The 23,946-nt window shown below is 35.9% G+C and overlaps 2 protein-coding genes and 1 pseudogene across 7 annotated transcripts; 1 reads left to right on the top strand and 2 right to left on the bottom strand.

Annotated features, from left to right (window-relative positions):
* The first annotated feature begins 4,373 nt into the window (after positions 1 to 4,373).
* On the top strand, positions 4,374 to 15,689 carry PNM1 (Pentatricopeptide repeat (PPR) superfamily protein). Of its 2 annotated transcripts, XR_016084115.1 has the most exons (3): positions 4,374 to 6,147; positions 10,067 to 10,136; positions 15,401 to 15,689. XR_016084115.1 is itself a non-coding variant. In XM_010262195.3 (2 exons), the coding sequence occupies exon 1, from the start codon at positions 4,525 to 4,527 to the stop codon at positions 6,121 to 6,123; it is 1,599 nt and encodes a 532-aa protein (XP_010260497.1). In that variant the 5' UTR covers positions 4,374 to 4,524; the 3' UTR covers positions 6,124 to 6,147; positions 10,067 to 10,212. The 2 variants fall into 2 exon arrangements, 1 of the variants encoding a protein (XP_010260497.1); XM_010262195.3 differs by lacking the exon at positions 15,401 to 15,689 and having other exon boundaries at positions 10,067 to 10,212.
* On the bottom strand, positions 4,435 to 10,223 carry LOC148800990 (folate synthesis bifunctional protein, mitochondrial pseudogene; annotated as a pseudogene). The gene has a single exon (XR_016083820.1). The product of XR_016083820.1 is annotated as a folate synthesis bifunctional protein, mitochondrial pseudogene (transcript).
* Positions 15,690 to 16,604: 915 nt separating the features above from the next.
* Positions 16,605 to 22,466, bottom strand: LOC104599589 (putative 6-phosphogluconolactonase 2). Of its 4 annotated transcripts, none has more exons than XM_088901706.1 (4): positions 22,216 to 22,466; positions 21,129 to 21,335; positions 20,904 to 21,039; positions 16,605 to 17,436 (listed from the first exon to the last, which is right to left on the bottom strand). In XM_088901706.1, exons 2-4 carry the CDS (start codon positions 21,299 to 21,301, stop codon positions 16,945 to 16,947), a joined length of 801 nt encoding a protein of 266 aa, XP_088757832.1. In that variant the 5' UTR covers positions 21,302 to 21,335; positions 22,216 to 22,466; the 3' UTR covers positions 16,605 to 16,944. The 4 variants fall into 4 exon arrangements, with proteins under 4 accessions (XP_088757832.1, XP_010260509.1, XP_010260514.1 ...); XM_010262207.3 differs by having other exon boundaries at positions 21,129 to 21,341; positions 22,216 to 22,465; XM_010262212.3 differs by lacking the exon at positions 22,216 to 22,466 and adding an exon at positions 22,086 to 22,160 and having other exon boundaries at positions 21,129 to 21,341.
* Positions 22,467 to 23,946: the final 1,480 nt, after the last annotated feature.

Raw genomic sequence — 23,946 nt, forward strand, 5'->3', positions numbered from 1 at the left:
CATCTCTCTCTCTCTCTCTCTCTCTCTCTCTCTCTCCAATCAACACCGTTTTCATCTTTTATCTTCTCACTTTCTCAGTTTTCATTCTCACTCTCAAACTCCCAGGAATCGACAAACTCAAAGGTGAACTCAGGCACTAACGCTCAGACTCCTAGGTTGGGCTTTGGTCTCGGGCCCGAGCTTCGGGCTTTTTATGAGGGTCGGGCTCGAGCCCAAGTTGTAGGCCCATTGGTCGGGTCGGGCTCGAGCTCGGGCCTGAAAATTTTCTATTGATGAAGAGCAAAACCTAGCCCGGCCCATGAACAAGTCTAGCTGGTACTAATTGTTGCCCTCCCATACCCAGACGGCCAGACCCAGTCCTAGCCTCCTAGGTCCCACTTGGATCCAACTTTAATCTGGGTTGTAACCCAAAAGGTTCATTTACTATTAAATCAGCATATTTTCTAAAATGCTCGTCAATGTTGGGTTAAGATGAATTTACTAAATGGCTAATAAATGTTTGGAATATCAAGGCCATGTTTGGGAGTGTTTATGTTAAAAATAAGTGTTTATTTTAAAAAATAAGTATGTATTTTATATTGGATGTTTGGTGGTCTTTTTCTCCAATAAGCACTTGTGACTCTTTTGTCTTTCATTTTATTTTAAGTTTTTATAATATCCAATCAAAAGTGAATGAATAAAAGTACTTTGGTAGAATTTATTTCGTAAAAGTGCTTCCATAAAAGTACTTTGATAAAAGTACTTTCGTAAAAGTGCTTCCATAAAAGTGTTTTTTTATAAAAATACTTTTATAAAAGTGCTCTTATAAAAGTACTTTACTTATAAGTGCTTTCATGTGAAAGTATTTTTATAAAAGTGCTTTCGTAAAAGTAACAAAAGTTGTAAACAATTTCGTAAAAGTACTTTTTCTATTAAATAACAAAACAAATATAGATTTACATAATTATTGAAAATATAATTATTAAAAAAAACTATAAATAATTGATGGAAACACAATAAATATTAATTTTAGTATATATAAATATATAATAAATATAGATTAAATTTTAAAATCATTATTAAATAATATTATTTTTTTGAAAGTTATTTTTCTAGAATTATTAATTGATATAACTGAAATTGGTTATTTAAAATATAATTTGGTTATTTAAATAATATCATTATTTAAATTTTATAATTTTAATTATTTATTGAATTTAATAATCCATAAAATTATAACTTATACTATTATTACAAAATTTTATTATTAATTTTGTAAAAATATTAAATTATTATTAATTTGAATATTATGTTATGATTATTTTTATTTTTAAGATTTTTTTATTTTATTGCATAATTTCATTATTTTAACTATTTAAAATATAGTTATGTTAAATATTTTGTTATTTAAAATATTTAGTTATTTAAATATATAAATAATATATAAAGTATTTAAAAATATTCATTATTTGAATTTAAGATATTTAATTATTGAAATATTAAAATAATTAAATATTTTCTATATAATTATTTAGCTATTTTTATTATTTTATTATTTTTTAATGTTAAGTTTATATTATTTGAATAACATTTAATTTGAACAATCTGAAAAATCATAATTTATATTGTTAGTACACATATAATTTCATGATGAATTTTATAAAAATATAAAACTATTAATAAAATATGAATATTATTAAATCTATTATAATTAATTTTTCTATTTTTAATAAACATTTTAAAGTTATTATATAATTTCATTAGAATATTTAAATAATTCTTAAAGTTTTAATTTAAACTTTCTTTAGATAGATATGGATAAAAAGTGGGGAAGGGGATAAATAGGAATTAGAGATAATTTGGAGAGAAACTCTCTAATAAATTAGATATAAGTTAGGAGATAAATAGAAATTAGAGATGATTTAGGAGAGAGTGGGAGAAATAGTTTATAGTACAAATCTTAGGAGAGGAGATTGTTGGGAACATGTGGGTGAAAGAGAGAGATTTTAGATAATTTTTCTGGAGAATGAGAGCATCTCATTGGTTCTTTAAAAAAAAAAGACATGAAATAAAACATAAAAAATTCAAAAAAATGAGAAAAGTCCTAGACTTTCTTCTTTTAATATATAGATATAGATAATAGACTCTCTACAAGAAGCCATCTTAGGAAGAGGGGGATAAACATGGATGGCTCTTGCTGTTTTTGTGGCAAATGAGGAAGATGTAGAGCATATTTTTAAGAAAATGCTCCTTTACAAAACAAATATGGTTAATGATTAGCTCATCTCTTGAGGGCCCCAAGGAGAATGATCGGTCTTTATTGGACAGGTGGGTTAGGATAGGAAATAGCAGCGAGAATAAAAGGCTTCACTTAGGGGATGCTTGGTTCCGTTGGCATTTATTAAAAAAACATCACCACATCAACGCCACATAGGCGTTGGCATTTATTGCTGATGAAGCAAAATGAAACAATTGTTTGGTTTCACCGTTTATCAAATAAATGGTAGAAAATTGAAGCGCTTTGATTTTTGTGCATGGGGCATTTGGGGAAACGTCAAATTCTTGTTTCCCTAAATGCCCTAGCGTTTCTTGAAACCAAATACTGATGTGACACACTTTAATGGGTACAAATCTGAGATGGAGAGTAAAAAGCGTTTGAAGTGAAGTTCAACCAAACAACGAAAATAGGAAACATTTAAAGTGAAAAAGTACAAATAAACGCCCTATCCATAAATGCTCACGGAACCAAATACATACTTAAAGAAAAATCTGCTTTTATCTTGTGGTCTCTATGAAAAAGCAAAAATGTTAAAGTATTTTTGGAGAACTTCCAAGGGACTCTCAATATGTTTGTGGAGAACTTCCAAGGGATAAATGGCCCAATTCCAAATAATGGGATTATCAAAATAAATTTCAATGCTTCACGTAATGATGATGAGAAGTATATTCAGCCAACTGCATTCAGCTAAGAGATATATTCGATAGAGATGACGTGCCAACATGTATATCGAGAGGCAAACTAGGCGATAGACTCAAACATCTCTTTTCTTGTTTTTTTTTTTTATTTTTGCTTCATGGGGCTACACAACAGGGGGTAGCTCATCCCCTTTCCCTTAACGCCCCCCCCCCCCCCCCCCCCCACCCCCACCCTCACCCTGGTAGCAGCGGAATTTGATCCCAGGTCTCTACTTTAACGAGTCAGAGAACCTACCAACTGAGCCACCATCAATTGGTATCTCCTCCCCCTTTCTTGTTGTTTATTTGTTTTGATCACTTTTGGGGACATGCTACCCCCTGTTTTGTGTAGTTGCTTCGGGATGGCAACAAGGGGGAAGGGTTTGTAAATTATAGACACTTTCCGCCTCCCTAAACCTCTCAACACGTACCCATTCCAAAACCTGTAACGGGTTAGATTTTGAGAACACAAATCCTCCCCGCATATGAAAAACCCTCCATGACCCTACCCTCTTTGCATTTAAGGATAGGGTGGGTTGGATTTAGAACTCATTTCTAATTTCCTATATTTATTGTTATATATAAACAATAAATAAGTAAAATAAGATAAACAAACAACAAAATTTCTAATTATTTGATTAAGACATGTAAAAAGCACATAAACTATCAATTATATTTCACATAAAATTCAAAGCATCATTAAATTCAACACCTAAACACAAAGTTTATATGTTTTCTAACAATATGTGGGTCGGAGAGAGTCAATTTTAACCTAATATCGTACCCTATGCATACCCATATGGGTTGTAGAATCCCAGAACCCGTTCTTGCCCCAAAACCCATCATTCAAAGAAAAAGAAAAAGAAAACACTCCATCGGGGAAGCTACTCATCAAGTAGGTAGAAATTTTCATCACTAGTTTTTCAATATATATATAGTAAGCGTGTACGTGCATTTGCACATGATAATATCTTTAAGACAAAACTATTTATAATCTATGGACAATTTTTGAACGATTATGAGTGGGTAGTTTCTGAAGTAGGAGTAAAGGACAAAGTGAGAGCAAAAGACATATATTGCATTTACTCTTTTATAGGTAATATATATATAAAACAAGACTGGCTTCAGTCAGGGCAAATTCATGCCCACACCATTCTAACAGATTTTTCCAACCTTATATTGGAAATATCTCGAAATAAAGTATGTAAGTATAAAGATATTCTCAATGCAAGGCAGTAAAAGCTGCCGGAACAGAGTTTGCCCTCACTGAAGCCGAACTCGTATAAAACTGCCCGGACCGCCAGGACGGGAGTTGCGGGATTGCTATTTTGTAGGATATCGATGACTCGGTTCAACCAATAATAAACCGTACAGATGAACCATGAACCACCAGCACCAGTGGCTCGATCTCCGGTCCGAGTCTCACGAAATTGCAGGTAGAGAGAGACACAAGGCCCAGTAGGTGTAGGGTTTAACAAAGCCACCACAGCCTTGTGCTGCCGGAGCATCTCCGGCTCGAATCGCTGAAAGCCTGAAACAGCCTTTAGCATTCTCTCTCTCTCTCTCTCTCTAATTCCAGCTTTTTGGAAGATGTGGAGGAGACCACCGTCGCCATCGGCGACCTTGCAACTTCGACAATTTCTTCGCGGCTTATGTTCTTCGGTCAAAGCCCATGATCTCTCTCATTCTCTTCCTCCTTCTCCTGTGCTTGTACAGTCTTCCTTTTCTTCTCTGCAATACCATCGCCATCCATCAACTCCTCCATCGCATCCCTTGTTTCCTTCTTCGAGGGCCTTCTCATCTCGCCCGCGTTTCCGAGGCAAGGACGTTCAAAACCTAGAACAGATCGCTCAATCAATCTCGGAGGAGCTTCTCAAAGATGCCAATGCAGAATCCATCTCATTGAAACAGCGGCTCCATCTCCACTTCTCTCATATTCGTCCAACTCCTGAACTGATACTTCAGGTCCTCAATCGATCCCCCGACGCAGGCCGTTCGGTCCTAGATTTTCATCAGTGGGTGTCATCTCAGCCGGGTTTCAAGCACGACGACGAGACTTTCTCTTACCTCGTGGATTACTTGGGCCGTAGAAAGGACTTCAAGGCCATTCACGACGTTCTCGTCGATGGCCGTGGCGTTACTGGTCGTAAGACTCTGGCTTCGTCGATTGATCGCCTCGTTAGAGCAGGGAGAGATACGCAGGCGGTTGCTTTTTTCGAAAAGATGGAAAAGGATTACAATTTTGTACGTGATCGCGAGTCGCTTAAAATGGTTGTATCTGCTCTCTGTGAGCACGGCTATGCTGGTAGTGCGGAGAAGATGGTGAAGAATCTGGCTCACGAGTTCTTCCCTGATGAGTCTATCTGTGATTTGCTCATCAAAGGATGGTGTAGCGATGGGAAGCTCGATGAGGCGAGGAGATTGGCAGGGGAGATGTATCGTGGAGGTTTCGAGCTTGGTGTAATGGCTTACAATTCGATTCTTGACTGTGTATGCAAGCTTTGTAGGCGCAAAGATCCTTTCAGTCTCCAGTCCGAAGCAGAGAAGATTCTCATGGATATGGACGTTGCAGGGGTGCCCCGCAATGTCGAGACTTTCAATGTTCTTATCTCCAATTTGTGCAAGATCCGTAAGACTGAGGACGCTCTTAAGCTGTTTGAGAGAATGGGAGAATGGGGGTGTTACCCTGATTCTACTACCTTTCTTGTCCTAACGAGAAGTGTTTATCAGGCTGCCAGAATAGGCGAGGGGGATGAGATGATTGACCGCATGAAATCTGCAGGATTTGGGGATGCTCTCGATAAGAAGGCTTATTATGGTTTCCTAAAGATATTGTGTGGGATAGAACGGGTTGAGCATGCTATGAAGGTATTTGCAAGGATGAAGAAGGATGGTTGTCAACCTGGGATCAAGACTTATGACCTGTTGATGGAGAAATTGTGTGCACATGGTCAGGTGGATAGAGCGAATGCTCTCTACAGAGAAGCCACAAAGAGAGGGTTACCTATGACACCCAAAGTGTATAAGTTGGACCCAAGATTTGCTAAGAAGAAGCCTAAGGTCAAGAGGAGTGAGAAGCCCAAGAGGGAGACATTGCCAGAGAAGATGGCAAGGAAGAGAAGGCGTCTTAGAAAACTTAGGCTGAGTTTTGTGAAGAAGCCCAAGCGAATGATGCGTAGGGCTTTCTGATTAGAACTAGATTATCTGTTTGAGGTGAGAGCCATACATGACTGTAGCAGATGGACCAAGTTGTTTCAGTGGTCCTTCATTTACTTTTCTGTTTGCACTTCTTGTTGTTTTTCTTTAATTCTGATTACATTGGTAACTTATAATTATTTCAGATGGATTCTGTTGCCTCATAACTTCTTTTCTTCGATATGCATTCTGCAACTTCTCAGCCAATAACTGATGAAGACCACTTATTCTAGTGTTTAATTATCTTTCTGACTTTATATTTATAACATTATAAAGGGATAAATTTTACTGCAAACTATATGCACAGTTTCCATGTTTTCTTGTTGGATCCCTTGTCCTCCAACTCGTGTTTTGTTAAATGTCTTAAATTGGCCATTTTTATTGTATACCAAAACGTATGGCATGTCTAAAATTGGCAGTGATACTAAAAGCTGTATCAAGAGTGCATCTCTGTTATTCTCAAAAGATCTATTTCATATTTTGGTTTTGTGCCACTACTGCTTAGTGATGCAATATTGCAATCATATAGCCTTCCAAATTATTTGACTTGATTTGCATTTTTTGGTTATTATGAGGTTTCCTTGCATACTTCCATTTCAGCAAGAGCTTCTCAACTATTTGGTTTTTCTTTTCCTCTAAATTACGTCCAGTGGTATTGGTAATAAATGCTCTGACTGTGGATGGAGGCACTAGAAATGATATTTCCAGGCCCTCCAGGCCTTAACATTGAAATTTCCAGTGAAACAGAGATTTATTTCCTTCAGTGGATGTTTTTCTGTTATTCTTAACAAGTTATGTGAAGAGGGGCAGTTTTAAACTTCATGGGATGGGAGATTTCAATCTGTTACCCCAGTGTTAGTCTTGACCTTGGCACTCTTCACCCATGGATCCATCCTCCATAATGTTGTTTTATTCAGGAGTTGTTAGTTGCATTACTAGAGTGATACTTATCTTTTATATTTTATTGATGCATACACATCTCATGGTTGGTGAGTAGTGTCACTGTACCTGAACTCTGAAATTCAACTTTCTCTAAAGGTTATTTTGGCTCCTGAAAACTTGGGAGTATAAGAATTTGAATTCCATGTGTGTCTATGGCATTAAGGTCTTTCAATTCACCACTGTGACTCCAAATATCCATGGCCTTCCAACTATACTATCATAGGTTGGTTAGATGTTTGGAGGACCTTCAGATCTGTAGCTATTTATTTCCATTAGGCCAGCTTTTTTTTCCTTGCTTGCTTTGCATGAAATGAGATCTATCTTGGCATGTCACCATGGGTATGGACTTGTTCCCCAATTCAAGATCGGATTTTGTCCTCACAACACTTGCAACCATGCATTTGGAACATCTTTGTACTTGTATTTCACGGGAAGATGTTCCCAATGCATGGCTGAATATTTACTAAAACCTCCCACTCATCAATATATATATATATATATATATATATATATAGACACACTAAAACCTCCCTTATCTAACAATTATTAAAGCATTGGGAACATTTCCGTGCATTGGGAACCTTTCCTCAATTATTTGGAAATTATTAAAACTTTCCCTACTTTGTTGAATATTTACTAAAACCTTCCTATTTGGCTTTTTTCTTTGTAGAGCCCTTAATACCCCAATACCCCTTAGGCTCAAGTTTATGGATTCACAAGCAGACCTGGACCCCTTAATCCATGGTGATTGGCATTACCTTTAACAAATCAAAACTGATGCATTCTTCTTACTATATGCTTCTGGGTGTGCAGTTTCTCCCAACAGGCATGAGAAGTTTGAGTTGTACAATTTTGAGGCATGTAAACCTGGGTTGCTGCCTAGGAATCAGGATGAGTCCATGTGCTTCTCTCTAATTCTCCATCCATTGTGCAGTCTTAGGACAACAGAGCTCTCTGCCATGGCACCAATCTAGAAGGTCCCCCTCAAGTAGACTGGATTGGCCTGGTTACTTACCCCTCCATGTAAGTATGATCCCAAGGATAATTTGTTGGTTGTCCAATGGAGATGGTGCAAGCTAGATAGCCTAGCTATTGGCAAACCTACGAGAAATCCAATTTGTGTTCAGTTTTGTCTTAGAATCCAATTCCAGGGTCAATAATAATCCTTCAAGCTGTCACACCTGACAAACCTGCTTCTCTAGCCCACAGATATAACTCGGAAGCAATCTGCTTAAAAAAGGTTTTCATTTTGTAGATTTTCATAATTCTGCATAGCACATAGATCCCTTCCCATATGCATTACAATATAAGGCAGTGTTTTAAAAGCACAAAGGCCAGTTTGCACCTGAGGTGCAAGGCGAGGTGCGCGCCTTTTTAAGAAAGGCGCAAAACTACAAAAAAAAAAGCTAAAAAATAAAAAAAATGTCAGAAAATTCAAAACAAAATGCAAAAAGTCAAAAAATATTAGACATAATGTTAATAAAAATATAAACATAAATTTTAAAATAAATGTTTTAAAAAACCAATTATCTAAAATTAAAATACATAAACATAACATGTAAAGCGTATTCAAATGAAAATTTAAAAATAAAAGCAAACATATAAAGCATTTTCAAGCATGTAAAACCCACAATCTCTTTTTTTCCTTAATTGCATTGCTTCAAGTAGCTAAAGTGATGTAAAACATATTGCATTCTTGATTCTATGAGTCGCCTTTGTACCATGCCCCTTGAGGCAAGCCCGAACAAGTCTATGTTAGGGTTCAAAATTCTTATTTTTCACATGAAAAATAATGATTTTATAACTTTAATTGCCTTTCAAGAAGATATTTTATTGGAATGAATGAACGAACATCATTAGCAAATAAGGCGTTTTTGAGGGGTGTGGTTGGGGATCCACCCCCGGCCCAGCCGTTAGACTCAAAAAAAGGCAAAAAGCATAAAATTTTAAAAAGGCACATGCCTGGGCTGAGGCGCAAGGCGCATCAGGCACACCAGGCGTGCACCTTTTGAAAGGGATACGCCTAGGGCCTGGGCGAGGCGCCTTTTGAAGTTGCATCTGTGCGCCTAGGCATGCCTTTTAAGTCACTGACATAAGGATCACCAACAAGTACTGCAACAACCTTAAGAATGTAAAGGTCTAACTGCCCACCTGATATATCATTAATAAGATGAGCCCCTATGCTGACTGCTTCAGATGCAACTTCTAAGTAATAACTAACAAGTATCAATGGATAAGAGCTTTCTCTCTACTTCAGGTGTTTCTAGAACAGATATAATTCAATCTAGTTCTTCTTCTGAAATCCTAGAAGCAAATGGATGTGTGGATTGTCAATTGTGCACCAAACAGACATGAGAAACGGCAGACTCTACAGACTGAAACTTACCTCCACCAAACCATCTGGAGTCAGATTGAGAACACCCATAACAGTAACATGGATTTTTCTGACCAGTCCCATGACAGATTTCCAATTGGTAAAACCCACCTTAATCCTTCCCTTACAATGATGGAGCCTCCACCAAGTTTTCAAAAAAGTCCCCCAGTATGTTTGAAAAAGAATGCTAGCTTGCAACCATATCGCCATCTACAGAAGAACCTAGTAGATCTATTAGTGGGGTCAATACAAATGACCTCTCCCAAATTCTTTCATGTGGAACACCAAGAATCTCAGAATTTACTTTAAACCTTCCTTAGAACAATATGTCAAGGTCAATTGTCCTTAGGACATGCTTTATTCCATCACTGTGGCTCTATTCTTCTCAATTTGCTTAAGCACTTGCAATGGTTCAAGAGGCCCAGGTTATACTACACCTCTTTAACTGCAGAATTGAGAAATAATGTATGCAGGCTCTGTTTCATGAAAACCCATGTCTTGTGATGTGAATGCCCGAACTCTTTATTAAGTGCCAAGCTTCATTAAAGGTATAAAGTCTATCACCCACATTGCTTAAAGCAATTATTACTCCCTGATCTGGATTATGGATTTCCACTGCAGTATCTGAGGACAAATGGAGGAAAGGACATGTTGCTGCAACGAGGGAGAAAACAAAGATGTTAAGAAAATGGTTTGGGTTATCACTATTTTTACTTTTTAAGATTGCTATCAATATTTCTACCAACACTGTTACTGGTTTTTGTGCATATGTTATCATTATCCACAGATAAAATATAGGGGAAAAAAATACACTTCACATTCTTCACCATTCAATGCGTTCCACAAGGCCATAAAAGCAGAGTATCTCCTATGCCATGATGCGTTAGTAGTATTGCTCTTCATCAATATTTCTACCAACACTGTCGGTGATCTTCTACATCTTATGTTATTATCAAGTACTAGCTATATGTTACACTTAAGTCTCAATATGTCCCACCATTTGATGAGACCCATCTGCAGGTCTCCCATATAAAAATATGCCACTTTCAGATGACTCATGACTACCATCTAACAATGTGAAACTCAATTAACTTGGTGGGTCCTGTGCACCTGCTTGTATACCATGCAAATGATTTTCGATCAGTAAAACGATCCCTTGCAATCAAGTATCTTAGGCTAATTGCAGGGACAAATGCAAATAACAAAAAACAAGAAACAAAAGTCATTTTATATCACCAAAGGTTAAAGTAGTACCATCAATTATTAAAAAAAAAAGTTAAAGTAGTACCACATAATTGAATAAGAAAAAGAAGCGGAAAGAATGACAGTTACAGTTCCCAATAGATGTTTATTTAGCTGAAAAGATGTTGGCTCAAGCAGAAATGACTCTTTCCAACCAAACTTCAGTCATGCAAGATGAATGAGCTATACAAAAGATTGGCTAAACCAAGAAATAAGTTCCATATCTCCCAATAAGTCTATTTTCATATAGACACCTTTTCAACATCAAAATGTAAAAGGAGAAGGAAACAAAAGAAGAATAGACATCAAATCCAATTAGTACCCTGCATCAATTGAAAGTGAAGAATTTTATAATTCTTTTACCAAGCCAATCGACTAAAGTCAAGAGATGTACATCAAAGAAATGACACAAGATTCTCAATCTGTTTCAAACACGTGAGATTTCCTTTATTGGTGCAGAACCTGGTATTAGTTTCAGAAAACTGACAATCAAAACAATATTTTTACTAAAAGAGGAATTCGTAATAAAACTGGCATGCTATATGTTGGTTTCAAAATCTTAATTCTTTAGAACTTATCCTTTCCACTTTTCATTGAGTATTTTTAATCTTCACATGTTGATTTGAATCCCTAGCTATGATGCCCAGATACGGATATGGGGTTAAAGCTCTCCATTTCCTAAATCCCATACACAGACGTGGGTGCAGGTATCCTATGCAATATGTTTATATCATGCTTTCATATCTAGTTTTTGAAGCTGAATGCCATTTTTCAAGACTTGTTTCTTGCTAAATTTAATCGACTTTCTAACATGTGCAGATTTTTATAGTATAATTTCTTAAAAAAATACCATTTGCATGTTTTTAATGTTAATTCCATTCAGTACATCAAGTGTCCATGCAGTGTTTGGTAAGTATCATATAGCACCAATATGCTAGGCATTTAGATGTATCCAGAATTCCAGATATCATAGATCACTAGAACTCCAGTGTCGCAATTGCAGGTAATCATGGTAAAAGTGCAACTGTGTTGGTTACGATTTTAGTGCTCATATTATTTTGAAGGGAAAAGAATAATTTCTATCTTCTTAAATTCTCTACTGATGATTTAATGAAAGTGTTATTGATAAAAAAAAAATAATAATAATTTCTATCTTCTTAAACTTCCCCAACAATTTATGGGAAACAAATGGCTACATTATTATGGACTAAGTAATTGAGATCTTGAACTTGGTACATTTGTCATACTTGCTCATCTTTGCAATTGAACAATCACTAGTGATAGTTTTAAGTACCTTAACATACAACGGAATAGTATAATGCTTTAAACTTAGAAGTTAGAAGGAACGGCCTTACAAGTATGGAATACTGCTTTCAAAGATTAATGAATGCTAATCTAATGAAGACCAAATGTTTTGACATTAAGAGCTTGATAAATCACTTGATACTTTGAGTGTGAATGAAAAGATTGCAAGGGATTGACTTTCAAAAAGATAAAACGTAAAAGTGTTGATTTACAGAGTTGGCCTTCAAAGAGATATCTGTAAATGTTTTATAGGACTTCAGTCTTTAAATAGTAAACAAGTACCTTACCTATATCTGTAAATGTTTTACAGGGGGACTGTGTTGCCACAATGGCAAGATTCTAGGGCTGTACATATTGCCCTTAAATTCTTTTTGTTATTTACTTTGTTTTTGTTCTTTTCGTTTTTTTTTCCTTCTATATATTAATGCATCCATATCTTAAGCCACAGCAAAGACTTCAATGACCTTAATAATTGAAAATATAAAATCCCTGAAGTTCTTTTATTATTCTTCTATGCATTAGCCATTCCCCAACATTCTATTCCTCCTTGAGTAGGGTTGAAAACTTGGAAAGTTGTAACAGAGGAGAACCATATCAGTCGGCTAGTAATATTACAGAGGAAAGCACCATTTTTCCATCTCCTAAATCATCCCAGATCAAGTTGAAAGAGACAACATCATAGGTACCAAAGGAGTTAAGAGGAGGAAAGGTCCACCACACCTATACGGCTATACCTAGTGAACATTCCAATAACCCAAGAAGAAACAGAAGAAAAGGAAATCCTATTTCTTTTTTTCTCTATAAATCCTTCTTTTGTTTTGTCTCTTTCTCTAAGTAGCTATTCTTACTTAAAACATGTCAATCATTAGTTGCTACCCATTGGAATCCAGCTACTTCTGTGGCTACAAACTCAGAGGGAATGAACATTGACAATAAAGCAAGTAGCTCGAGGAAGGATATGAAGGTCAATGATTTGGAGGGTCAAGACAGTTAAGCAAAACTCGGTTATCATAACGAACCAACTTTTGCAGAAATTGCTGAGGATGATATTGAGGGTGTCATGGAATTTTGAAAAGAGGTTGAGGATGATATCAGCTTAACATATGGTTGGCCCCCTTCGTTTTGTTGCTTTGGAGCCGTTCAACATGCATTTGTACCTTCTGGAAGACCATCCAACAAATTAATAGACCATGAGATAGACTCTGACAAAATTTTTAAGAGCACCTAGAGGATCATTGATGCAGGCATGGAACAAAGGTGCCATGACTGAGGCGCAAGACGCATTCCTTTCAAAAGGTGCCCACCTGGTGCAGCTAATGCTCTTGTGCCTCAGTTCAGGCGTGCGTTTTTTGAAAATTTGACGTTTTTTTTGCTTTTTTTGAATCTAGCAGCTAGGCCGGGGGCAGAGCCCCCTGGACCCTTGTGCCACGTCCCTCGAGGCAAGCTCAAACAAGTCCATGTTAGGCTTTGAGAGCCCCTTATTTGTTAATGTTGTTCACTCATTCATCCTAATAAAATATCTTCTTAAAAAATAATTAAAATTATAAAATCATTATTTTTTGTGTGAGAACATGGACTTATCTGGGGCTTACCTCGAGGGGCATGGCACAAATGCGGCTTGGAGAATCAGGAATGTAATATGCTTTACATCACATTAGCTACTTGCAGTAATGCAATTGAGGAAAAAAAGAGATTGTGGGTTTTACATGCTTGAAAATGTTTTATATGTTTGAATTTATTTTTTAATTCTCATTTACATATTATGTTTATGTATTTTAATTTTAGATAATAGTCTTTTTACTTTTTGAAAACTTAATTTAAAATTTAAGTTTATATTTTTATTAATATATTGTTATTTTTTTAGCTTTTTTTTTAATTTTTGCGCCTTAAAAAAGTTGGGTGCCTTTTTTTGCGCCTTGCGCTTTTAAGACAGTCTTGGAGTTACCTTTGGCTTATTTAGTTTTAGTTAGATTAGTAGTTGGTAGTTAGAGTTGGTTATAAGTTAGATTCCATATTTAAGTGTCCTTATGGATCGATTGATTTGTCTTAGTTCTAAAGCAACTAGGAGTTTTCATGATCAATTTCCTAGTCCAAATTGGAGCCTATTCATGGAGATATGAATAAAAGTTTGGTTTAGTAAATTTTGGTTGTAGTTAAGTCTCTCTAAACCCAATCTAATGAGAATCTGGGAGATCCAAATTCGACTTGGTTTATGATAGATATGTGAAACATAGGTTCAAATTCAATTAATTTATGTGTCTAGATATCTGATTCAAACCCAATTCAATTTTATATTCAATAAGCATGTACAGAACTAATCTAAATCTAAAAATTAAATATAAATTCATAAACTATATATTGTAAATAGAAAAAAAAAATTATGAATGAATTGGATCCTAGCAGATCAGATCAAGCAATATCCATTATTCAATCTGATCAATAAACAGTCCACATTTCCAAATACAATACAACCCAATAATGGTTAAATAAATATCCAAGTTGGATTAATCTTGCACAGAAATGCCTTAAAGCTTACAACTTTCATTCTGGCATGCTACATGTACACTCTGTTTTGGATGGGCTATCCTTTCTTTGTCCCAAATCCCAATAATACCTCTAACTTCCACCTTTTGGATTATATATTTATTTCGTTTCTTTTTATAGATAAAACATGGCGTCATTTTTTTTCAATTTGGGGTAGTTTCCAGATTATATCATACACTAATTAGTCACTAATTAACAACTTCTGGAATGCAAGCAAAAGATGCTTTACTTGAACTCTTTCCTTTCTGAAATAAGACCATGTACTCAACAACTCTGCAGGCCATTAATACTAGAAGTCAGGAGGGATCATCTTCATTGATATAAACCTTCCATTGCAAAATTACAAACCAGAAAGAAGCAATGAAAATCTTAATATTTTATTTCAATTTTAGAAATGGAATACCACACAATGGAACCTGGAAGTTGATTCAGGCGTTTACTCCACTGTGTCACTTCTCATGTTCACTTTTATAGACCTAGACCTGGATTTTGTTCCTTAAAATTGTTGCGTTTAGGGTCCATTGTATGATACCAAAGTACACGAACATGTTTTGAATCATGAAACAGGCAAATGATCGATCAAATGACTCAGAATGTCTTTAAATTGTTTCTCCCATGTATCATCAGGGTATTTTAGATGCATTTTTATCAAGTACAAGTAGCCCAGTTTTACAATTCAGATAAATTGATGTGAAAAATATAGCATTCATAACTGAATTGAATATACTGGAGCACTATTAACAATCTTAGAAGACAGCTCCAAATCACATCCTTGTCAATGTGATGGTGGTGTAACAACTGATAGAACAGGTACTCATGATTTTTGTGTTTATGACAACTCAAATAAATTGTTCATGGTTGCAGGTGTTGGTTAGGTTTTATTCAGGATCCAGTTGAAGTGGAATTGAGATCTGTTTTCGAAGCACTTTCTTTTACAAAAGATCAAAGGTGGAATCATTTAATGGTTTTTTCGGATGCTTAGCTTGTGGTGGATGCTCTGGAGGGAAAAGAATCTTCAATATCTTGGGTTTTTTGGTAAATGGACTGAGAATTTTGTCCATGGTCAAAAGTATGTCTTTTGTGAATTTTGTATATAAATGCAGAACCTGTACCAAGGCTGCTTATATAATTGCTCAGAAGGCAAAATCTTTGGATGTTTTATAGAGGTAGTACTCCACCTGATTGGCTGGAACCTCATGTTTGTAATCTTTTTGATAATTAATGGATAACCTTTTAATGATCTAAAAAAAGATAAATCGATGTGAAATTTCAGAGGCTCATAAAATTGGAGCCAGCATGTAACCCTTCCACTTTTTAGCTTAAATGAAAACTCCCAAGGCATTGTGTCATTAGTATTACATATTCACTCAGTCTTTTCCCATCAGAGTTAAACTTGACAGAAAATGCTTCTGGATTCAAGCACAGGACACCAAGTTTATACAGCAATTAAAAATGCCAATCAAAAGAGTAGGTAGACAAACCATTTCTTCTTTGTATCATTAGCGTTTTAGAATATTAAAGCAAAGGAGAGAAGCCATCTTTTCTGAGTCTACATCAATGGTCGAAAAGAGTGGGCAATTTCAGTTACAGACGTTTGTCAGTATTAGGCAATTGGAGAATAATTGACTATCGAGCAACATGAAGATTACGGAAAATAGACCAGGCCAGTAGGGGGTCGAACAGCACAGCTAAGCTTATCCGGCTTATCCTGGTGAGACGAGTAATGACATCAAAGAGAAACGAACATCATAAAGGCCATTTCTCTTTAGTTGGATGTCTTGTTTCAAGTTTCAACCAGTCCCTCCTGCTTGTCTTGTCTGGTTCCCCTTTTAATTTATTGCTGAAAAAAGCAATGCAGGTAGGCTACAAGAGTTGTTCATGTGACAGAAACATGGAAGGTTGTGGAACCCACATCTTAATTTACAGTGCTCCAGCAAAAATCACATTAAGAAAAGGGCGACAAGTGTGAAAGATTGAAATTTGAAAACGTTCTTTAGACTGTCCATCACATATTCCCTTAACTTTTAGTTTGAGAAAATTATAATGGTTATCCAGTGGAAGTAAATAATGCATCAACAAGGAAAAATTTAGTATTAATTTCACGAGAACTGATTTCCACTAAATATGCACAAAGAACTAAATTCTCCCTCCTCAACCAACAGGGTTCCCTACAAGACTGAACTTCTATCATCACTTCCTTTCTGAAAATGACCCACAACCACAGAGGACCTCCGTTCTGAAACCCACTTATTAACCTCTAAGTACAGAAAAGACAATCACACTTCCCCCACCCTCAAAGACGAAAGGCAAAGGAAAGCAGGGAGGAGAAATAGAGAAGAAAAAGGCAACTACTGTCAAATTCCTCTGCAACATACACACATAAACTAAACAAAAAGCAAAGTCGACCTCTACTCTGCAAACTCAGAAGCCTCAAGTTTGGAGGCAGCTGGCCTGTCTAAGAACCACACTAACTTCCCATTAGTTGGGCATACCATCCGGGCAGGCAGCAGTGGATGGTCAGGTCCCACATCATCTATAGCCAAATGTACAGCATCTGCTTTGTTTCCACCTGTCACCACCACAGCCACATTGGATGCCGAATTGATAACTGGCAAAGTAAAGGTAATCCTTTCAGGTGGGGGCTTGGGGGAATCAGTGATAAAAGTCACCCATTCATCTTTCTCATCAAGCGCTGTGTGGTTTGGGAAGAGTGAGGCTATGTGCCCGTCTGGGCCCATACCAAGGAGGATTAGATCAAACTTCGGACAGTCACTGCTCTCGGACACACCGACCGTGCGGGTCTTAACCAGCTGCCGGAGGACAAACTCATACTCATTAGCAGCCTCCTCTGCTGACATGGAATCATTGATAGAGTAAACATGGCCAGGAACAACAGGAACCTGTCAATTTTACATATACAAGGAGTCAAGGATTACTTCAATAATGAATAGAAAGGCATAACCAAAATATTCTTTACAGAGTGATGCATGATGATAGTGAAAGTTGAATTTATTTCGTTATTTATCAAGAAAACAAAAAAAGCTGTCAGATTTTAACTTCTTAGTAGTAGATTTGGAATGAACATAAAATTAAATTTGCGAAAGCTTTCTATTATGTAACTTAATATTCCTCATAGCAGGTAAGTCAGACCTTCAGGTCCTTCATGTTAAAATTTTGGCACTCGGATTCCCAAATTTATTATTATGTGGATGACACATGGATAAAAATGTAATCTAATGGGGTGTCCACCCCTTTAGAAATATTAGAAACATTTGTAGTAAGTAACCTGTTTTCATCTACAACAATATTACTCAGATCAATTGGGGAACCTCAACCATTTTATTGGATTAGTTCACCTACTCTGCCACGTGAAGGAATCCTGTGGCCAATCTAGAACATTAATGTGATAAGAATACACTCTAGATCTGGCATCTGGTTGCTTTCAAGTCCAAACTACACCCCACTTTGTATTATAAGTTTTTCCCAAATTCTGTTGGCCTTTAAAACTTTGTTTTTTATTTTGGAAATCTCCCATAAAGAACAACTTATTCTAAATATAAAGCAAAATTTTTGGGTCTGAAATTTACCCCAACAAAGGATGGAGACTGGAGAGAGGAACTCATGGGGTCCTTTTAGGCCCCAAAATATGTTTTTAATGTTCCAATGTGGAAGATTTTTGGGTCATCTAGGGAAGCTCAATTTGGTGATGGTTTTTATTAATTGTACATATATCTTAAAATCAAAGTAATTTTTGTGGTAGAACAAAAAACAAAGACCACAAACAATTGTCAAGAATAGAGAAAAAGAAGAAGAAAATGCAAAATAGAGGAACAAAAGTATACATACAGATATTTATGTGGTTCAGCTTATATCCTGCATCCACAGGCAAAGGAGGAGCAGAAATTCACTATAGAAAGCAGCAATCAAGACTCTTGCTCAACAGCTTCTTGCGCAAGCCAAAGATTACATAAAAGAGAAAAGCCCCAACAAGTTAACATAAAATACTCAGGTCCGACCCATAGCCATAAGTTGATAATGGATCCAGTCCATATTGCCACGGGGGCTCCGTCCCTACACCCCATTGGGCCTAGCAGCCCAATCTCTCCACTTCCACCACAAACCACTATGAAAATTTGCCTTTGGGTTTTTCTCCACAAATGTGGGTTGGGACATGGAAGGTGCAACTCAATAGAAATATATCCAACTAAAATATAAAAGAAAAAATAGAGAAGATGAAAATTAATAGTTAAGAGCATGATATTCTAAACAACCATATTTAGAACAAGAAACTATGCCCAAAGCTGGCATAGACTCTACATAGAGCATTTCAGTAATATCTAAATTATAACTCTTGCTTTCTCAACCAAAATCTGAAAGGTTTTTCCTATAATACAATGCTATTATCCTTACAAGATCTCAGAAGTTCTTAATGCACACAAGACACAACCCAGATAGACAAACAAAATTATAGCACCATATGCAACATTACATCATCTCTAAAATATTAGCCTTGCCTTATTTTGTCCTTATCCTATCTGACAAGCAATGAGATTAGGCACCATGGTCCCCCCATCCTCCTAGGCCCTTATCACACCAACCTCATAGAAGAATCTGAAGAATAGGAAGAATGGCTCTTTTTTTTTTGCAATTATTGTATATACTGCTGTTAAATCAAATTAAAAATTGGATAATTTTTTCTTTGGGAACAAAACTTCGGATGAAGTATTCCAGAAATACTTCCCATTTGCTTGTGTGAGGAAGAATGAAATAAAATGAGAAGTGATATGGACTTGAGACTGCTTTGATACAGAAAACTATAATATAATTAGCAAGAAGTAATGTATCTAGTATCTACATAATTAGGTTAGGATGCATGTCTAAGGCACTCACTAAATGTAAACATCTGTTTTTGCAGAAAAGATCTTGCCTATTAGAGGAGATACTCAAATATTAAGAATTAAAAATTGACTAAAATTTTGAAGAAAATGTTCTAACTTCTGAGAGTAAGGATTTAAAGGCATAAGAAACAGTAGCACTCTACCAAAGCATGCGTTAATAAATGTCAAAGCTTCCATCAAGAAAATGTTAAGTTCCTTAATCAGCTATACCTGCCAAAACACTCTGAAATGGATAGGGACAGAGATTAGCATTCCCAAATTCCAGGATGCCAGTACAGATAAGCTAGTATCTTTCTGATCCTGATTCTTAGCTTTGTAAAACTACGTGATTCTTAAGCATTTTGGCATAGTAAAATGGTACAGATAAGCTTGCACCATTTTGTTAATGTTACCAAAAATCCAGAAGGTATTTCAATGAATCACCTAACAACAGTAGACATCCACAGAACTTTCATGTTTTCATCAGGCAAGGCCAGGAATGCCCATTATTTTTGCATTGTACTATACACCTCACTGAGACAAATTCTGTTTAGGAGGTTTTTATCCCCAGTTAAGCTCCCTTAATGGAGTCATTGGTAACTACCTCCAAGTTGTAAACCAAAATGGCCATCTTTTGGATAAATGTGGTTGTGAAACATAAACATAAATGCATGCTACACTACTATGAGGCTTTGTGCTGACTGTATGTTAACATATGTTAGGATGAATAATAAAATATTCTTACAAGCTGCAGATGAGAATCAATAACAGAGGCCTACCAACAGAACACCTTAGTAAAGTCATAATTTGACTATGCCTTCAAAGGGATGGGACAAGAAACATGAGGTTCCCTCATAATTCTCATTTTTTTCTACAGAATGTTCCACTTCATACCAGAGTGATTGTGTTTCTAGACATCAGGAACCTATTACTTGATCAAATTCCATCTCACTGCATGTTGTATATTTTTAATCATGAGCCTGTCCATCCTCATTTTATGGAGAAATATCCTTAGAATTTTTCCATTTTCCATGCTTTTTTTCATGAATTCAATGCAGGAAAAACTAAATAATTAGAAGAGAAAGTGGATTCACTATAAACATACCATATGATCATATTTCAAAGAACAGATGAAAATTATTTAGTAGAATACTCCCAGTAGATAAGTAACATCCCATCAGGGATCAATTTGAAATAGAAAGCAATTTTATTGTACTTGGTCAGTCAAAATTACAGACTTTTACTCTTTTCATAACACAAAAACTATGTTGCAAAACCAAGTGAAGATTGAATTCAAAGCTTCAAGGGACTGGAGATCTGGTATTAGCATAACAATAATAATGGACTTAGGAGTTGGGACAGAGAGGCATTCAAAATCTTATTATTCAATTTATAAGGCCAAAATATGCAGGAAGCTAACCAAGGTCTTTAGCTTCCTTTTCTTTGAAAAGGGAAAAATGGAAGAGGATAAATGAACACAGATTGCTTACCTTGGACAAAAGCCCATCCTTCGCTAGTTTATAGTTACTATCCGCATGGTTCTTTGCCACAACACGCTCATCAACCCAAAATATGTACCATTTGGCCCAATCCACAGTCTTGTTATATGGAGCTTCACATATCTTTCTGCCCCCAACAAGAAATTTTAGCCCCCCAAAATCACACTAACCAAACTAATTAAGGAATAACAGAATACAAAGGAGGAAAACTCATACCCCATCAAGCTAATGAGAGAACCGCCAGATATGGCAATGGCAAAGAATCCCCTTTCTTTTACTGAAACCTCTGACAACTCAGCAATGTAGTCTGCCAAATCAGTGGCAAGCTCATCAACACTGTCGTGAATTCTCAGCTCTGCTCCATCTTTAGGACCACCAGAAAGTGCCATTCTTCTCAGAAAGACTACAATTTGAAAGATGAAACTGCAGCTGGGGAAATTAAGAAAAACAAAATTCCATTAACAAAGTTATACTACAGATTGAATACCAAAAAATGCAAAGTGGTCAGTTTAAGCACGAGAAAAAAATCCTAAAAGAAAAAGATATCAAACTCATCTTGAAGCAATTGGACTCTGGAAATAAAAAATTGTTAAGAAAACCTGGAAAGCCAAAGACCCGAAAACCATGGCTAGATTTGTAATACACAAATGAGAATTATCTGAATATATTAGAATCATAAAATTAACCAAGAGGAAGACAAAAAGGAGAAAGTCCATTCTGCCAATTGAGAACATTGATATTGCCTATACCAAGAATTTGAACAATCTAGATCATCAGAGCATACAGATACTCAACAACATGAAAATAACATGAAAGAAAGGGAAAGAGAAATCGATTTCCTGCAATTTAAGAATCAAGTAATGGAATTACAAAAAGAAAAAAAAAAAGTCTATAAACATATAAAAAATAAATGTCTCACTGCAACGCTGTAATAATAAAATAATGATCCTTGAAAAACATGGCCGAGAAAGTCGGCCAATCAACTTCGTATCTGTCATGAGAACAGATTTTACTATCCATAAAGAAAAACCCAGACATCAAATAATCTCAAGACAAGCTATTGCAGAGAAGCAAATAAGAACACAAAAAGACCCTTTAAAGTCTCTTGAAATCTAGGAACCCTCCAGCGAAGAAAACGGGAAAATAAAGAAAATAAAGAGGGAAAATGCTTACAAGAACTGAAACTGGTGGCAGAGAAAGTCGAAACTGGCGAAAATGGAAGATGGACATCTACAAATATAGTACAATGCTCTAATCCATTTAATGATTAAAATAAACTTACAAGAGCAAGATAAGAATTTACCTTCCACGTGCATCCCACGATGGTGACGAAACAAAACGCAAAGAAATCTCTCTCTCTCTCTCTTCATACACATACACACACACAAAGTAAACAGATAAAAACTATTACCACTACCCCTTTTTTCTGAAATGAATTCCCTCCCTCCAAGATCCTCTGCTTTAAATTCTCTTCTTCAATCAAACGTAGAATGACAAATCAAACACAAGGAGAGAGGAAAATAAATAAGACAACAAGGAGAAAGAAATAACAAGTAGAAACCAAACAAAACGAAGCCCAATTCCCAAAAACCTTCAATTTCAAGAAAACAACAGTCTCATCAAACAGTGGCCCAACACCTGTGCAAATGTTACGCTGACACATGTACGAATGTGCTTTCATCTTTCAAACTCACACCCACCAGACTATTATATTCCAACGTGGTGGATTGTGGAAGTGGAACCAGAGCTACCCAAATACATGTACATCATAAATAGTTAAATACGACAAACAATTCGAAATTAAAAACAACCACTACGTCAAAACAGTTTGGTCAAATGAACAGCGAGCCTCCTAAATACGCAATAATATATGTATATATAAAATATAACTCAAATATATTTTTTATTATTTAAGAAAAACTTGCCACGTGGCACAGAACTGATGGGGATTAAAGAATTAGTTAGATTCCAAACCATACTATACTAGTCTCCTTTTAGATCAACTATTTTATCTAAATGGGCCTAATCAGCATAAAAACCAATCTAGCTGTTTTTTTTTCCTTCAATACAGTTGTTGTGTGTGTGAACACAATAAATTGTTGGTGTCATAACACAAGGCAAATGAAACTTAAATGCTTACTTATTATAATTGCAAATGAAAGATTCTGTTTTGATGGACAGAGAAGGTTGTAAATTAGCATACAAAATGGAATTATACATTTATGCCACCTTTGGCAATAATATGGCTGATAGTATGATGCAAGTAGATGAGTGTTGAGAGCTTCAGGGACAGATATTTTCAGATAGAAGTTCTAATAGTGTTGCAACTGGGATCCTGATTCACAAGATTTATGGGATGGGCTCTTCAACTTTTCACATGTCTCATCTACAAAGGATTGACCATTGAATGAGTCTTAACTGCTCCCCTTCATACACAGGGACATAGATGCCTGGAAAAGTGTATATTCTGTTTAGCTTTAACAGTCATTATTCCTGAGATTGCCAATTGGCTAAGTTGGTAATGATCTATGGCTGATTATAGAGGGAACTTGGGATCAAACCCCACCTTCAAGGGTTGGGGGATTATTGATAAAAAAAAAGAAGAAAAGAAAAAAAAATCATTATCTCTAATTGTTACATGGGTTTCCACTGTTTATATGAAAGGGAAAGATATCCTACATGAATATCAACCTGCCAACCACTTGATTCTTTTTTTATTTTTTAGTATAAATTAAATGGAGTTATTTTCTTCTTTTTGCTTTCAAGTTGAGAATTGCTTCTTGGTAAGTGAAGGGACAGTTTTCTCTTCCATCATTTAGCATTCTTTCTTCCACTATTCATATATGAAGAAAAAGGCTTACCAGTAGGGTCAAGTATGGAGTTTCCCTAAATAGTCCACCATGTTTTTCCACGTAGAGGGGTGGTGTGGCCAATCCAAGCAGTTCATATCAGCCATATCCCCACTTTTGTTAGTGTTGACAAGTAATATTATTGACCATATATCAAAAAATTTAATATTTTAGTATGAAATTTG

Source organism: Nelumbo nucifera, chromosome 3, assembly GCF_055504915.1.
Source record: "Nelumbo nucifera cultivar China Antique chromosome 3, China Antique-T2T, whole genome shotgun sequence".
NCBI lineage: Eukaryota > Viridiplantae > Streptophyta > Magnoliopsida > Proteales > Nelumbonaceae > Nelumbo > Nelumbo nucifera.

What these genes read in the sequence shown, in the direction of transcription:
- PNM1 (XM_010262195.3), top strand. Translation starts at nt 4,525, where the DNA reads ATGTGGAGGAGACCACCGTCGCCATCGGCGACCTTGCAACTTCGACAA.
- LOC104599589 (XM_088901705.1), bottom strand. Translation starts at nt 21,950, where the DNA reads ATGTCTGGGTTTTTCTTTATGGATAGTAAAATCTGTTCTCATGACAGA. An exon ending in TCTCTCATTAGCTTGATGGG is followed by an intron (nt 21,040 to 21,128) that starts GTATGAGTTTTC and finishes TGTTGGGGGCAG; the next exon opens with AAAGATATGTGAAGCTCCAT. An exon ending in AGGATGGGCTTTTGTCCAAG is followed by an intron (nt 17,437 to 20,903) that starts GTAAGCAATCTG and finishes TAAAATTGACAG; the next exon opens with GTTCCTGTTGTTCCTGGCCA.